This window comes from Lepisma saccharinum, chromosome 22, assembly GCF_977018435.1.
Source record: "Lepisma saccharinum chromosome 22, izLepSacc3.1, whole genome shotgun sequence".
NCBI classification, from domain to species: Eukaryota; Metazoa; Arthropoda; class Insecta; order Zygentoma; family Lepismatidae; genus Lepisma; species Lepisma saccharinum.
In genome coordinates, this window is record NC_139250.1 from 1,523,930 (window position 1) to 1,542,788 (window position 18,859).

General features: G+C 37.4%; 1 protein-coding gene across 2 annotated transcripts in view; it reads right to left on the reverse strand.

The window, feature by feature from the left end:
- LOC146004632 (uncharacterized) overlaps window positions 1–18,859 on the reverse strand; it is a 43,974-nt gene that overhangs the window by 8,453 nt on the left and 16,662 nt on the right. For both annotated transcript variants that reach the window (XM_083143527.1, XM_083143526.1), the window contains exons 6-12: window positions 16,522–16,776; window positions 15,484–15,633; window positions 14,030–14,235; window positions 13,569–13,716; window positions 13,203–13,417; window positions 10,723–10,799; window positions 9,714–9,825 (exon numbers count right to left, since the gene is read on the reverse strand). In XM_083143527.1, the coding sequence (XP_082999653.1) occupies window positions 9,714–9,825; window positions 10,723–10,799; window positions 13,203–13,417; window positions 13,569–13,716; window positions 14,030–14,235; window positions 15,484–15,633; window positions 16,522–16,776 (1,163 nt within the window). The remainder of the gene's footprint in view (window positions 1–9,713; window positions 9,826–10,722; window positions 10,800–13,202; window positions 13,418–13,568; window positions 13,717–14,029; window positions 14,236–15,483; window positions 15,634–16,521; window positions 16,777–18,859) is intronic.

Consider the following 18,859-nt stretch of genomic DNA (forward strand, 5'->3'; position numbering starts at 1 on the left):
TGATATGCTGTCTAAACTGAGTGGCTTGTTAATTATTCATCTGAACAGCATATTTACAGATAATGATGATGAAACAGGCAAAACATTGTACATATTTAACAATAATTTAAATTATTACCAATTACCTGTAGGTGGGCAATTGCAATTTATTACAACCCCTGAGGGTGATGTTAAAATTTCAGTAGGGAGAAATATTTATAGAATTAAGCACTCAAACATGATTTCTGGCACTGTATATACTGTTTCTGCTGGTGACTGCTTATATATTGAGGTCCCTGGGTCATATGACAAGCTTATACCCTTTTTTATAGAATTAAGAATCAGATACTCTATAATAAATAACCACTAAAACAAAAATGCCTAATGATATATTTGGCCATACAAGACATGAAGATCACAGTGATGAGATTCTGATGCTTGATGTCAGAGTCAAGAAATTAAGAAGTGATTTACAAGCTTTACAGACCACACTCAATGCCAGTCTTCAATTAGAAATTACAAATTTACAATCACAATGCATGGACCCTCTTCTTAAAATTGATTCCGAACTCAAAGTGCTGCTTCAGAAATATACTGATCTGGCAACATTAGATAATTTTCAAAGTTTAGAAGAAGCTGTAGCAGCTCTTCAAGCCAAATTTAAGAGCCAGGCTACCAACTCCGAGCAATTGAAACAACAATTGGAAGAGCAGATAAATAATGTCCAGGCACAGCTCCAAACAATTGTCAAAAGCATAAAATCACAAGAAGATTTTGATCTAGTGATTTCTACTCTAAAAGAACAGATTCAGTCACTCCAGATACCTAATCTGGACCCCCTGAACAATGCCATAGCCGAGGTTAAAGAAAAAATTGAGACACTTGAAAATTTTATGAACAACTTGCCATCTTCTGATGCTTTGAATGCAATAACTCGGAGTGTAGCAAATATTAAGCTGCAACTTGAAACATATGAAGATTTTGGAAAAATTCAAAGTTCCATAACCCATCTTGAAGATACAATAGCAGCAGTGCAAAATGATTTGGCAAATGTACTAGAATCCCGATTGCCTGGAATTGTAGATACCCTTGTCAGTGTCCAGCAACAAATCACAAAGCTTGAAAACCTCAACACTGAATCTGAACTATCTCATTTTCATCACTTGATAGATGATATCCAAACAAAACTTGAAATTTTACAACAATCCACACCCTCTCAGGCAGATATAGCCCTGCTCCAAAATGCTATGCAAAATGTGGCTGATGCTTCTGAATTAAACAATGTAAAATTGGCACTTGAATTTTTGCAAAATACAGTATCAAATCTTCCCACATCACAGGAACTTAAAAATATTAAGAGGGCAGTGAATCGCATATTGAAATCAGAAGATATCAAGAATATCCAGGCAGAGATCAAACAACTTACTCAGACAGTGGCCACTCTACCAACCAATCAACATATTAATGAACTGCATGCCCTGTTTGAGGATATCAGAAGACAGGTCCATGATCTTACTGCTCAAAATTCAAAATTGGCAGTTATTGAAAATTTGCAACAAATTGTAGCTAATATCAAGCAACAGCTAGGAACCATGGAATCCAATCAAGCAAATGCTCTGTCTGTTTTTGCCACCCAGCTTCAAGAGATTGTGCAACAATACAAGAAACTTGTTGTGGACATAAAAATCAAGCCAGGCCATGATGATGTTGTTAGGACCATCAATGAGCACCTTGAATCTGTAACAAGCAGATTGCTCACAGCAGAAAAAGAAATAACCGGCATAATCGAGAATCCAAAACATACAGTAATTCTTGAATTGTACAGCATCCCCAACAAAGAATATGATTCACCATTTACACCAGGTGGCAAAATATATATGCTGTCCCCTGCACAATTTTATTACCAGTTTTTTGTTGGGGGCACACTGAGACCAATCAAGATCAAATATTGGCTTCAACCACAGGCACACCACTACCCCACCTTATCAATAACAAATGCTGATAACAAAGTAAAAATCACCAGTGTAGAGTTAGAGGATTTTACAGATCCAAATACATTAGAAACAGCCTATACTGAAGATGATGGCTCTTTGGAATTTAAAATACATATTGGAGACAAATTATATTTAGAAAATCCTGCAGTATCAGCTGCTGAACACCCCATAGTTGCAATATTCTTGTTTACATATTATGTCTAGAAAAATTATTGTTGATGAATTACACAGACAGGCCAGACATAATTTTAAGAGACTCCCAGTAGTCACAAAGGGCATAGATGATTTATGGCAGAGCGACTTGATTGAAATGGCAAGTGGGCAGTTGAAAAACTTAGACAAAATCAACAAGGGCTACAAGTATCTACTCACTGTAATAGACACATTTTCAAAATTTGCCTGGGCTGTGCCACTCAAATCCAAGACTGGAAAATGTGTTACAGAAGCCATCAGGACAATCATCAATCAGAGTGGAAGATCCCCGCGCTATTTGCAAACAGATAATGGCAAAGAATTTTATAATTCAGTGTTTCAACAATTTATTAAAAGCCAGTCAATAAAACATTACTCGAGTTACAGTGACCTCAAAGCCTCAATTGTAGAGAGATTCAACAAAACCCTAAAAAATCTTATGTATAAACAATTTACCCTCCAAGGTAATTATAAATGGCTTAATATTCTTCCAGAACTTCTACATAAATATAACAACTCGGTCCATTCCACAATCAACATGAAACCCTCTGAAGTAACTTCATCTGATGAGCAAAAATTGATCAGGACTGTTTATTATCCTAGATACCAGCCAACAACAAGAAAGGCCAAATACAGGGTGGGTGATCAAGTAAGAATCAGCAAATATAAGCACTTATTCAAAAGAGGCTTTACAAGAAACTGGAGCACTGAATTATTTACAGTGGTTCAAGTTAAACCCGGGACCCTTAACACATATATAATAAAAGATCATCGAGGAGAAATTCTCAAAGGCCGATTCTATGAACAAGAGCTCAGCAAAACTAAACAGCCTGACACATATCTCATAGAAAAAATAATCCGCAGAAAAGGCAACAAGTTATTTGTCAAATGGCTAGGACTTCCGGAACACAGCTGGATCGATGCAGACAAAATAATAATATGAACACCTGGGATGTTATAAAAAGGCTGCCAGAACCTGAACAGCAGAATAAGAGAAATGGCAACTTGCTGCCTGATAATATTAGGTGTCTTATTGTTGGGCCATCGGCTTGTGGTAAAACTACACTAATGGTTGATAATTTTTTATTGGCACCCAACTGGTTAGACTGGAAAAACAGGCACTTGTATGTTTTCTCTAAGAGCTTGGAACAATTAAAATATCAGCAGCTGATGAAGCTATATGATGGATTGGATATTGCCACTTTTGAACCAGATGTTAAGCCACTTCATGAATGTCTCGATAATTCTGTTGTTGTGTTTGATGACATTATACTGGATAATCAAAACAAGGTTAGAAATTTCTTTACACAGGGCCGACACAAAAACATTGATTGCTTCTACCTGGCACAGACTTTTTCTAAAATACCGAAGCAGCTGATCCGAGACAACAGCAATTTTATATGTGTGTTTCATCAAGATCATACCAACCTCAAACACATACATGATGAATATGTAGGTGGGGACTTGAGCTACAATGATTTTTCCAAGTTTTGCAGCAGGTGCTGGAACCAGGACAGTTATGGGTTTGTCACTATTGATATGACAAGAACACCCAATAGTGGCAAATACAGAAATAAAATCAACAATTTTCTAGACATTGAAATATAAATAAATAAACATGAAAAGGCCAATAATTGATGATCTTAAATTAAGAGATTATCTTGTAAAAAGATTTAAGGGATGGAAATCAGAGAACCGAGGAATTTATGAAAAAAACAAACAAACAGAACAGCCTGTAATTGATGCTATTAGTGAATTAGGTAAGAATATCAAAACTGTTACAGAGCAAAATCAAAATTTGATCACAGAGCTTGTACCTGTAGCTGCTAGGAACATATTAGATTATCCAATCACCCCACTTTCCAGTATTCATACACCTAGTCCTATTGCTCCTAGAAGAATTGAAGCTACTCAGGATCCTATTGAATTGGGTCTTTTTGCACAAAAATATTTAACCACACCTAAAGACAACAAAGATGAGGTGTTTGGCTTATATGCTGACACAGAGCTTGATGGCAGTATCATACATAGAATTGGCAATTTCAGAGTAACATTTATGGGAGATGATATAATTGTTTATTCAGAATCTCATCTTGGACAAAGAGGTGGTTTTGTTAAATATCCCGGCACACCTGGGTTGTGGGAACTGATGACTAGGAAAAGGCCTGGCAGCTATACAGATCAAGATTATGATTATTACAAAGAAATATTAATAAAATCAGATGCTCTGTACCAGAACAATGATCCCACACAAAAAAGAGTCAAGTCTAGTAGTGGAGCAAAATACAACAATTTAATCAAGCCCATATGGTCACAAATTAAGACAGGCAGTGGAATCAAACAATACAACACCCTGCCTAAAGAATTTGTGTGGGTTGATGATGTCAGGAAACTTGTAGATAGGTTATTGGTGATAGCTGGGGAGGAAAATGCTGGCAACCACAATTTTTACAATGAAAAGGTTGGAATTATGGACATGATAAGCACAAAATTGTCTAATTTTATAGTGAATGACACTAAGGGGATTGGATATCTTATAAAAATTATTAATACTCTACCACCTAAATTTTGGAATATTTCTGAGGGTCGGGGCCTGGTTAATGACATTATAAACAAGCTGCCATTTGAACTACATATTCCAGGCTATCAGTATTGTGGTCCAGGCACAAAATTGGACCATAGATTAAACAGAGGTGATCCTGGTGTAAATCCCCTAGATGCTGCTTGTAGAGACCATGACATAGCATACAACACACATTCTGATCTTGACAAGAGACATGTTGCAGACAAGAAATTAGAAGAGGCTGCATTTGGTAGATTTGTAAGCAAAGATGCTTCTTTGAGTGAGAGAATAGCAGCATTGGGAACCACCATAGCTATGAACACCAAACAAAAACTGGGGTGGGGGTTGTGAATATATATATAATAAACCTAGGATGAAGGCCAAGGGTGTTATGTATCAAATACCTTACGCAGGTCTTAAATCTCTTAAAACTATTGATAGTCTTTTAACCAAAAAGCAGCGCAAGAAAAAAAGCTCTTGTATTGCCAAGGGACATGGTATGAAATTGTTGCTTAGTACCCCCCAATTAAAAAAATTACAGCAATCAAGAAAAAAATCACATGTGGGGGGTTTCATATTTACTATCCCTGCCATCTTAGCAGCACTCGGGGCTGTTGGGAGCTTGGCTGGGGGATCAGCTGCCATAGCAAAAACAGTAATAGATGCCAAGAAAAATAAGGCAGAATTAGATGAGCAGAAGCGCCATAACCTGGCCATGGAGAAACAAGGCAAAGGTGTTAAGAGAGCCATGAATAAGTTTAAAAAAAACAAGAGCCGCTTACAAACCAAGATATTGAAGCTTTAATCAAGCCACTGGGCATCAAACATTTTAGAGGTGTGTACATGTCTGATTTTTTACCAGAACAACCACTCAACAAAGAGTGTGGCATTGTTAATTTGGATAAGTACAAAAATCAGGGCACTCACTGGATTTGTTATCTTAAATATTTAAAAAATGAGGCATTTGTGTTTGATTCATTTGGAGGTGTTCCACCTGAAAATTTAGTAAAATATCTAAAATCAACTAATCTTTATTACAATAATGCCAGTGTTCAAAATTTCAAAGATGTTAATTGTGGACATGTGTGTTTATCTGTTCTTAGATATGTCTCAAATAAATAAACCATCAATTGAAAATTTTCAAAAAGCCTTGTGGTATCTGAAACATCATGGGGGTATTCCATCTCACCAGCCAAAATTCAATATTGAAACTCAAATTACATGATGACATAGTGTATCCCAAAACAATAGCTCTCAGAGCATTTTACGGCATGTACTTGATCCCTAATATTACACACCACAACAACACAATTGCAGTAGGGGATCAAAAAATTGTCATCACTCCAGGGCAATATAATCTGTCCACTCTAAATGCTCAATTACCCAGAGGTATAGTATTAACTCAAAATTCTGTCACTCACAGAGTAGAGATTGTATCTGCTACAGAAACATTGGATCTGGGTACTATAGGAGAGCTGTTAGGCTTTGAGAACAACACAAAACTTGAACCAGGCATCAAACACACTGCTATGAATATACCTAAATTCTTAGCCATAGAGACTCTGAATATTCACTGTAATGTGGCTGAGGGTATGATCACCAAATCAAATGGTATAGGCACTCACAAACAAACTGGCATCATTGCAACATTCAAACCTAATTCCGAATTCATGGAGCCAATCATCTACAATCCATCCCCAACATTATATTTTCCTGTGTGCCATAATAGAATAGATTATATTGAATTGATGGTCACTAATGAAAAAGAAGAATTAGTTGATTTTGCTGGAGCCACAACAACTGCAATCATAGAGATTAATATTTAAATAAAAATACATACAATGGAAAATATTGAGAGTTATGAGCTACAATCATTCTCCCCAAACAGGAGGACATTTGCAAATTTAAATCAACCCAACACAGAAATTGAGGTTGATCTTGATGTTGGGGATGGATTTATACACCCCCACAGAGCAGATCTATACATCAAATTTGATGTTGTAAAGCTCGATGGAACAGATTATCCGGCAAATTCAAATATAAGATTGGTGGATAATTTTGTGCCGCATCTGTTCTCTGAAATTGAGATCAGAAAGCATGGTGTTGTTATAAACAGAGTGGATTATCCCGGCATTACCTCCACAGCTTTGGCCACATTAAAATTATCCAAAACCGAGGCTTCTTACTACAAAATAGGTGGATTTGAGGCTGGTGAGAAAATATTATCTAAGAACCACACAGTGCTGTTCCCCATGCGCCTGTTGCCAGGATTCTTCTCAGATTACAAAGATATTATGTGGAAGGGTGGTTTAAGAATTACATTTAGAAGAGCTGCCAATGATAATAATGCTTTGATGAGGTACAGCACATTAAACCCTACAGGAGAAGCTCTGCCTAATACCCTACCTGATGCAGGCAAATGCATTATTCAGACTATGGAGCTAAGAATCCCAGTTGTTGAATATGAAGCCAGTTATGCTCTTAAACACAAAGCAGATATAGTAAAAAATCCACAGATTCTTCTACAATTTTATACATATCAATGCGTACAGAAGCCCGCATCTGGCACATATTATGAGTTTGATGCTACAAATTCATTCTCCAGTATACAATATGACATGCCTGATTTTGTGGTGGTATTGTTTCAGACTGGAAGACACAACAATCAGGAAAAAAATTCAAGTAGATTTGATAACTGCAACATCAAGAACATATATCTTAAAAATGGCAGAAATGAGGTATTCCCTAGAGAAAATTACAATTTAGACATGTCCAAGAATGATTTCCTTAAATTATATGAAGCATTTACATCCTTCAAAAGGGTCACTACTGGCAATACTGACATGTATTACACACCAGATGAATTCAAGGCACAGAGACCCATGTTTGTCATCAACACTTCAAAAAGGAAACAAGTTGTGGTGAATGACAGGACAAACATTAAAATTATCTGTGAATTCCATGAGGCATTACCTGATGACACTATATGTAGTGTTATTCTCATAGGTGAAAAATCATATGTTTATGATGTAAGAAATGAGAGAGTCACAGAGCAATTCTAGAAGATATTTGCTCTATTATGCTGTTGTACAACACACTTTGCCAGGTTTCAAACCTCAACTGTATATCAGCTAGCAGTGAATATCTTATTTGTGGGCAGTTGTATGTATTTCAATCTTATATCAGGACTCGAACCCAAAGCTCCTGATTACAATGCAGCAATATTAACACTTCTCCATATGGAATATATCCACATTTTACTGGGTTCTGAGACCTTAATACAGACAAAATTGGATTTTGACTGCAATGAATTATTCTCCAAGTCTTGCCTAGGCTCTTATTATCAGAATAATACAAAACTAGAATTGCTTTCAGCATGAAAAGCAGTTCATTGCTACTGTGTCAGAAAATATGTATCTTTATCTCAATAATCTTTGTTACACTTTTACATGTTGCACAGAAAATGTGTATCTTTATCTCAATAATCTTTGTCACATTTTTACATGTCACACAGAAAAATTAATGACCTCTTCAGTGAATCGCACAGAAAAATCATTAATGCTCCCTTCTAGCTGTATAGATTATATCTCTTGCGTGCCGGCAAAACATGCAAACAATTAATTATGTTTGCCCGCTTTTCCCCTATTGTATGGCTGAGCGGGTGGTTCCCAATAGAGAATAATTTTGCTCTGTTGAACAACACTTTTTACTAGGTTTAAGATCTGGGAGCTATCAACTAGCAATAATTATTCTCAAAATCTCACATATGGAGATATTATTTTGCCACATATATTTCAATCTCTCAGAACTCAAACCCGAGCCTCCTGATTACAAGGCAATAATATTAACATTTTGCCATCAGGGGAGGCTTCACATTTTACCAGGATTCAAACCCGAGCCTCCCGATTACAAGACAATAAAAACCATGCACCACACTCCACTAGGCCTCAGAACCCAGTATATCAATTCAAGATTCCTGGGATTTTGACAGAAAAACACACTATAAGCAATAAGATCATATGGGAACTTGGCATAGTTTTAAGTATAGCCAAATCTGCTTGAGGGGGGTTCATACTTTCTCAGGAAATATTTGAGGGCATTTTTACAAAAATCTTGGATTAGACGGGGTTCCACACTTGAGCAAAAAGCTCATATGGGCATGTTGAGCAAGTTTTAAGTGTAAGCAAATCTGCCAGAGGGGGGCTCATACTTTCTCGGGTTTATAATACAGTCAATACAACTACTTGGAAAGATAAACTAAACTACATTTTAACATTTTAACTGTGTTTGGTTAAGTTTCAATTGAGGCATTGCGGATACGAAGGGCGAACTCCACAAACTTACATTGTGAGGGAAATGCGTTTCAAGTTGGAACAGTGCGAACTCCACAAAAACTTGGTAACAGTAGATCGGAATGTTTCATGCGTGGTTTCCAAAGTTTTTTGTGGAATTTGCAGAGCTTGACAATTTACCCACATTTTCCACACAATGCACATTTGTTGAGTTTGCCCTTCGTATCCGCAATGCCTCAATTTCACTGCGTATTTTACTTCACGATCCATATTTGAGGGCCTATTGTCACACACATACAATGATCCTACATGCACTACTGGGCTTCGAACGTATGCTGCTACTTTTCCCTGTTCGGGCATTATTTGCTCGAGCAAAGAAGCTCTCAATTCTGTACAATATCTAGCATTGTCCATGCAAACTATTTGGCACTAGAGCAAAATCCTCTCTCTGCAGCATTCTACGTACTACAAGGGACTTCGTTAAGACTAGAAAAAGCTAATCCTGTATTCTCCTAGTTATTTTGTGTAATGCAACAACAAAAGCGTAAAAGGCTGTGGTATGTTGATAGGCACTTAATGAGCTGACGCTACAGTTCAAGAAAGGAACAGCATAGCATACTTCGATATTCACAATGAACAATTCCTTTCCTTACTGCAAACAATACCGAAATAAAACTAGCCACACACACTCACCACGCCGGACAATCGGAGGTGGTTCTGGAATATCCAGCAACTTCTTTCCCAGAGCAAGGCCTGTTCCTGGGGCCTTCAAGGTTAACTTAATTTGCTGCTTCTGCCCAGAGAGCTACAAATAATAATAAATATAGATTTCAATTTCATTATTGTGCACACAAGGAAAACATGTTTTCTACAACACAGTAGAGCAAATATTAATATCTATTAATACTGATTGATATTTTAGATAAAAATTTATTAATTTTTAACACCAAAATTATACCAATCCAAGAAGATGTCCTAACAATCTAAAATTTCGGTCCATTTTGCACGAATTTTTTAAAATATTCTAGGGATGGGCCAATACCGATACAAAATTTACCGATACTAATAACCAATATTCTACTGATCCGATATAAAATCAGAAATGGTCCTTGAAGAACCTGAAAGGTTCATTGACCTCCTTAATAAATGAGTATTTCATGGTGACTAGTGCAGAAGAAGTTGCATATTTAGACATTTACTTTTTTAGAAAGTAGGGCATGGAGATTATCCATAAAAATTACAACAAAATGGCTGAATATTGCACTAAATTATCAGATATTTATCGATATATCGGATCAGTAAAATAATCGGTAATTTTACCAATAAACCCATATGCCTATATCTGATACAGTTACTATTCATTTTTCCGTGAAACTTTCGAGGAAAAATGAATAGTAAGTGTATCAAAGTTAATTACCTATCTCCGCATAACCACCAAACTGATATCTTTAGATGCAATGACTACATCGGCTGATACCGATATAGAGTACCGATTAATCGGTCCCTTCCCTAAAATATTTATTTCTATCAACAAGTAAAGTAACTGAGAAATTTGATAATATGTCGCTGGCATTATTGACTCATAGCAACAGTATCAGTTACAAGGAATGAGAAATCTCTGAATTTAAAAACATGGCTGCCAACAAATGCTCCTTTGATGAATCTGAAGGACTACCAACATCCTAAAAAAAACTTTCCATACCTTCAGGGCATCCATGGCCTTCACCTTCATGGAATTCGCAAGGGCAGCCCTCTCTTCAGCCAGCCGCCTCTGTTGAACTGGAAAATCAAGACAAATTAACATTTATTACAATGTAATTACATTATGCATAGAAGAAAAAGCAATAACTGCTAAAAAGGAAGGGATGGTATCAAATATCAAATGTAAATTGAGTGCCGATTTCTGCAAATTTGCACTCCCCTTTCATGGAACTTCACACTCGCCTTCGACATGGCGACAAGCAACATATGTTGTTTGGAAGTGAACCTTCAGTAATCAATGCAACCTTTCTAACTCGAGCTGCAGGTACAGGGTGGCTACTCCAGGACAATGATAAAATTCAAGTATAATTCCTTGTTTTAAAGACTAACTTTTTAAAAATTGAAGGGTACGACCAGATGTTTCCTCTATTTCAACCTTACATATTACCACTCCCCCACACAAATATATTAACAATATAAGTAGTCTGTGTGATTCTAATTATCCAAAGATTCTAATTCAATTCAACGGTATGATATATTTAAAATATTTAATTTAAGGTGAAGAGTTTACATTCACCATTTCACGTACTCTGTACAATCACAAGTCACAAATGTTACGGGATATACTAACCTACAAAAAATTGTATAAGAATTTCAAACTCAAATTTAACTAACCAACTTCAATATATCTCTTGCTGTATAAAAAGTTGGATTAACGAAAGTTGCATTTTTTCACGTCTGTGGAGAAAAATTCACACACAATTCCCAGAGCCAATAATTCAGCAGAATTCCTAGAGAGTACCCACCCTGCATGTGTCACTCGGACTGGACTGTTTCTCAATGATATGCACAGTGTTGCCGGTCTGTTGTTCATGCATGGAGCGGTGAATGCTTGCTTATAGAACGAAGGGCTCATGTCACTTGTCACATCAGCGTGAAATCTCTGCTGCGACAGAATTTTGCACTAAATTGCAGGGTATTTGTACATACCTCATCAGATTGGTAAAATTACCAATCATTTTACCAATAAACCCACATATAGTACCCATTAATCATTAATAATATGTAAAGGTATCCTCTGTGCATTGCACCATGTCACAAAGACACACAAGGGAGTGGGCTGGGTGAGCCCCAGAGCTTCTTTATGCAGGAACATTGTCGGAAAATCATCACACGAGGTCATCCACCTCGGGAACATAGTCCAGGTCTCTTGGTTCGCATTCAGATGCGCTACACACTGAGCCAACGCCTCTCATAATAATAATCATGGGTAAAAAAAAAGTATTGTCACCAGCCCCTCTTTCTCATGGACTAAGAAACCCATGATTCAACTAAGATAATACTACACTTTTTGAAATCTGATTTTAAATCCTTTAATTTATTAATTAATACAAGATTGGATTAAAGGTAAACACATAATTCTTGTGTCCGAGAGGCCTTCCTAAAGATGGCTCAACTGGTAACAGCATGAATAATTGCAGAAGATTTTAAAATTTGGCTGGCTACAGTGAAAAAAATATAATGGCATGTTTATTATTCTACGAGGGTTAAGTCATAAGTCATGGCAACTATTTCTCGCAAACAGAAGACAACACAAAAAATCTATGATACTCGTATACATTTGAAAGTGTATGCAATGTACCTTCGAATGAAGTCAGCAGATAAGTCTGGATGCAGGAGACTCTCGTAGGGAAGAGGCAGAACACAGGACATTGGACAACAGTGTTTTATTGTGGCATGGACAACAAGTACACAAGACTACACTGTTTAACAACCTTCAAAGTATTCACCCAGGTTATCCACATGTGTTTTATTAAGGCATGGCACATGTCCTCATGTAAACACTGTTCAATTACCATTACCCGTACATCTTTGTCCTTGGACACAGGATGCCCACTGCGAGAGACAGATTGGCAGTTGACACTCTGGCCCCTTTGAAGGCCTCCACCCACCTCGCCACTGTTTCATAGGGCATGGCATGCACACCCAGTGCTTCCTGTAGCTCTGTATAGCATTCCCATGCATTTCTGCAGTGGAGAACTGCTATTATAACATACGAACGTTGCTCCTGCTTCATGACCTCCATTTTCGAATGCTCTCACTCACCGACTGAACTTGTGTGCATGTTCACATACACCATCTGGTGGCTTCTTTCGAAAGTACATTCCATACACTTTCAAACGTATATCTTAGATTTTTCGTGCTATGCCCTGTTCACAAGAAAAAAAAAGTTGCCATGACTTATGACTTAACCCACATATTAAATTATGCACATGATACAGAAAAAACACAAACATTAAAAAAACACAATCTCAAAAGGAAAAAGTCATGGAAATTTCTGTAAGAGTACTCGAAATATTAAAGAAATATATTTGTTGGCACTGAAGTTGAAAATTCAGGTTCCATGGCGACTGGGCACCCTGTATTTTATTACCCCCATGATGATGATGAAAATAATTATAATACAAAATAATTCCTTACCATCAGGGGAAGGCTCCCTGCTTGTGTCTGATGAGGAGGAATAACTTGACGAGGAGCTGCTGGACTGGCTGCGTGACTTGGAACGGGATTCTGACCTGGAGAAAGACTTTGTTGACTTTGATCGAGACCTAGATCTTGACTTTGACCTGGACGATGATTTGGATTTTGACTTTGTTGGGGACCTCACGGTCTTTGGTGCCACCTTGTCCAATAACCTGAAATTGAGTTTTTCAGTATGTATTACTTAAAAGATGTTACATACAAATAGCAAGAAAATAAGGAAAATTACATAGATGCAGTTCCAAACGTTAGTTATACCGCAGGATGTATACATTGCAGAAACACCAGTGTAATTACTTTACGTACCCAACAGCACGAGTGGCTGCTCCAGGAGGCAATATGGGAACTTTTCTGAAGGGTGGGGTCTCGTCTTTCTTGGGCCTGGAGGCTCCAATGGGGGGTGCTGTGTAGGCTATCCCTCCTCCTGCCATTTTCTTCTCCAGAGGAGTGAGTGCTACCAGGAACAGAAACAACAATTAAAATCACAATACAGATGGTACATTTCTGAAAATACCAGTGTGAAAAGAATTTGGAGGCAGCCTTTAATTTTTTAAAAATAGATCAGTTTTCTTACAGCTTAACAATATTACTTTCCTGAGTGCACCTCATATTTTTCCCACAAGTAACATACATTAACATTTATTTATATCCAAAGTTAAATTTACTGCTCACACACTTGACAAATTTGCAATATCAATACATGCAACCGGTCTACATCCAAGTTGGATGACTACAAATGTTTATTGTATCAGTGCAAGGACAATTACCTGTCTTTCGGGCTGGTACTTCTGGTGGCACAGGCTTTGAAGCGGGTCTCTCGGGTTTCTTCCTTGCGGGACTTTTGGATTTAGACTTTGACGAGCGTGATGCTGAACGTGACCTGGAACCTGAGCGTGATCGAGACCCTGATCGGGAACGAGAACGACTGGAATATGAACTTGACCTGCTGGATCTGCTTGAAGTCCGACTGGAACTAAATTAAGAGTTCATAACTTATCAGTCTTGGAAATTGCACCACATGCTTCTGAAGCAAGGATGCATGCAAAATCACTTGTAGCTGAAATTGTGTTTACTTGTTATTCTTCCTGTACATATATGACTATACAAGCAATGCATAACAAAAAAGGAATAGTTATACAATGAGCATTGAAAAGAATGAAAAAGCTGTTAACTGCTGGAGTCAAACAGCATTAACAGTAAAATGAAGAATAGTTTTTTTTCTCTCCTATGAAGTCCAATATAATCAACTGAAAAATTTGTCACACTTTAATTAAAAATTCTAAATATCAACAGGCAATTCAAAATCACTCTTCTCTACAGTTTCTTGACCTTTTCTGTTGGGAGTAAATTCCAGTGGTGGTGACTTTAACCACTTGTGAAAAGAACTCTACAGTGAATCAATGTTTCCATCATTATTTGATTTCTTCAAGTGTTTTCTTCCAATGACCAATGGACTCATAAGCTCTTCCTCAATGATGTAGGCTGACAAGCCTGTTCTTGGGTCTAAATTTGTAAAAAATCATGCAAATTCTTTTCCATTTTCTTGATGTTTGCTGCACACTATCCATTGACCATGAACAACTTATATCACATATCAATTTGGATTCAACATCCGACACTTGTTCCTGGATTTATCATGTGCAATCCAAATTTATTGAAGATTTAAAAACAATCACGAAATCAAATTCCCTAATATTTTTTGCAATTTTATGTGAAAAACCTTTATGTAATGGTTCCACAATTGCCTGTAACAATCATAAATTGAAAGAATTAGCAACAGTACCCACTACACTGACAGACAAGCAGATGTTATTTTATGTTGCATTTCTGACACTTTTGATGAATATACAGGGTTCGGCACAAAAAAACCACCCTACTTCATCTTACCAGACATTCTCACTCACTTGGTCTCCAACTATTCTGTCACCTACCCTTGGCCATACCACTCCCTTCCCTCTCCCCATATCTGCCCCTGTCCTCCTTTCCGAAGCACATTATTTAAGGAAAAAGTTTAGTTTCAGATCAAGTGAGTTTTTCATGGCCACCCTGTATATGAAATAGATGAATGGACACTCGCAAGCTGAGATTCAAACCCAGGATCTTTGTTGGCGATACTGAAAGTCTACCATTTAACGTGCTCTTCCATCAAGCTGGATGAAAGTGGGTTAAGTGCTTTAGTAATGAACGATACTTCATACGTAAGGGACAGGCTAGTACGTACCTGGAGGAGGAATAGGACGATCCCGAAGAGTAGGATGCCCGCCTGGAGTTCCTCTTTGTGGGCTTCCGGAAGGGAGACTTGGAGCGCATCCAAGGGTCTGCCCACTCATCCCCACGTCCTCGGTGAGGGACAGACGGCACATCAGAATACCTGACAACAGGAAAAATTGTGAAGGAAATTGTTACCTATCTCGATCGAGACATGTATGTCAATATCAATTCCGCAGACGAAAAGACCAGTAAATATTAAAAGAAAATCCTAAACAAAAACAGTCAATGCAGGGGCATTCCAGCATGACGTCTGGTATGACATTTTACATATACAATTTAAGGTTCTAGACAAGAGATCGGATTTAAATATTCATAATGAATTGATTTCATAGAATTATTAAGTATTTTGTGGTTCCTGCTAACAAATGAAAAAGGGGGGAAAAACGAGTCTGATGGCATAAACTGAATACATGAAAAGCATTAACAAAAGTGTGTTACATGTGTGACGCTTTAAAAATGTAGCAAATTTTGACATAACTTGTCTGCAAAGCATATAAGCTGCAGATGCTAGTAACTTTTGTTGGTGAAATGTGCAAATTATATGCATTGACAAACATCTAAACCTTAATGCAATAAAAACAATAGTAACTTTCATATTAATTCATTTTGTCATTAACATGGAGTAGGACCACTTTTCATGGAATGCCCCTGCACCATTTTACACCACTTGTAATAACAAATAACTTCGAACACTTGCTCTGTTCATGAAGATAGTGAAAAGAGGTTCTCTGCAGTTAACTTAAAATTACAGAAATGACGAATAAAATATATGTGGATAGCCTGTAAAATGGATAAATGATAAAACTGTCCGGAAAATGCACACATTTGGATATCTGAATAAAATCTGAAGTCTTTGTAGTGGTAGCAGTTGAAATTGGCCTCTCTCAGCCCAATATATTAAGAATCTTGAAAAGATACAAGTTTGTGGCATCAGAAACAATAAGAAAATAAAAACACAAGATGTATCTCAGAAGTATATGAAACGCACCTGTCTCTCCACTTCCTGTCCGTGGGATGGGCCACTTCCCGGCCCCTCTTCTTCCTCTCGTAGTAGTCCCGCTGGTACTTGTCCCGGGCGTACCTGTCTCTGCTGTAGTCGGCCTCCACCCTGAGCGCACGTGAGTCCCCCTCGTAGTGCACCCGCCGCAAGTAGTCACTCTGGTGGTAGTATGGGTCCACGTAGTCCTCTGCGTACCTGCTGTCACCAACATGATGCTTACCCTGAGTGTCAACCATCTTCAAACTATTTGGAATGAAATGTTACAGCCATACAGTATACTAGTCAACATCTGGCACTTAGCCTTTCTCTCCAAGTAAAATGCAAGTCAAGCATACTACATTATTGATCAAATGACCTTTCTTAAGTAAAAAACCCTAGTTCTACCAATAATCAATATTCTATAAATCCAATACAAACCTTGAATGGTTCATTCACAATGGTTTTATTTTCTGATGTAAAACAAATTTCAGAAACATGGTTATGTACAGGGTGAGTCAGAAATATGGCTACACGTTTGAAGTAAATGTAGTGTGTTACTGTACAATGTAGAGGGAAATGGTGAATAGTATATTAAACTTGAAACTTCATTTCTTTTCATTTCAGACAAGAGTCACGTGCCTTAGCTTATGGCATTAGCCAACATGGCGCTGAACATGCAGCAGAGAGTTATAGTTGCAGAGTGGGCAATTGAGAACCACGATGATCATGGGAGCCACTTGCACAGTAATAGAATTAAACAACAATCTTTTGTAAGCAGTTCTCCACTTTCCCACAATTGACGGAAATCAATCTCGCCAGTCTCACAGCCTCACGATCATTCTGGTATACAATTGCCCACGCTGCAACTGTAACTCCCTGCCTGCTACATGTTCAGCACAATCTTGGCTAATGAAATAAGTTCAGGCACGTGACTCTTGTCTGAAATGAAAAAATGAAGTTTCAAGTGTAATATACCATTCACCATTTCCTTCTACATTGTACAGTCACACACTATACTTATATATATATATTTCACATGTGTAGCCATATTTCTGACTCACCCTGTACATGAATTTTCGTCTTGAGAGAAACACTTCAGTTCTTTGTGGACTGTTTGCCATTAATATTGAATGTATAGAATACCAATTACCAGCATCAGCACACACACACAGAGGAATGAAATTTCTGTTCATTGATCGGTCCTGTAACTAAAGTTTTAAAGTTTCTACTCTCATTAAAGCAGGAGTCACACTCATTTTGTCAGAATAAATTCCCTTTACAGGCAACTGCAATAAATTTCCAGATCATTCTGAAATATATTAACTTACTTTAATTCACTTTACAGCATATTTTGCCCATCAGATTATGAAATCAATGGCCCAAGTTCAAAGAAATGCCATTTTAAAGTATTTATATTTTTTAGCCATGAATACCTGTTATATGAGATCAGAATTCAGAAACAGGTGTCAAATCTATATTCACTGCCAAATTCAAAATTCTCATCCACCTCTACGTTAGTGGGTACGCTGTGAAAGCAGTACATATTTTGTGTGTGTCCAGCAATGCACAATATTTAGAATACAATGTAGGAAGTGGTAACAGAATGGAATGGTTTCCACAAGCCAATTGCTAGATATTTGGGACAAACTGAAATATAAACACTTTTATTAAAAAATAAAGTGAGATAGGGCAATTTATTACTATTACTTTTCAAAAATTCGCATGTTTGCTGAAGACTTAGTAATATGAGGAAACAGGGAAGAAGAAGTACAGAGACAGCTTGATAGTTGGAATGAGGAAATCAGAATAACAGAATGAAATTCAGTGCAGAAAAGAGCGAGGTGATTATAACAACAACAAACAGAGCCAGAAATGAACCAAGAATAAAGATGGACACAATAGATTTGAGGGTAGTGGAGAGTTTCAGATCTCTAGGAAGCATAATTGAGAGAAGTGGAAGAATATCTGAGAAGGTAAACAGAATAGGACAAATGTGAGAAGGACTCTATCAAAGTGTTCGAAGTTTAATATGGAACGGGGATGTTCCTATGAAATGCAAGAAGGTAATATATAACGCATACAGTGTGCCAATAATTACATACGGAGCAGAGACTTGGACAATGACAGAGAGAGACAAAAGAAAGATGCAGGCTGTGGATATGATTTTTTTAAGGAGTATATTGGGGAAGACTAGAAGGTATAGAATAAGGAATGAGGAGATCCGACAGACAGTGGGGGTGGTGAAGCTTCAGGACACGATAGATCAGGCACAGATGAGATGGTTCGGACAAATGAAGAGGGTGTATGCACAAAGACTACCAGTAAGAGCTTACAATGCACAAGGAGT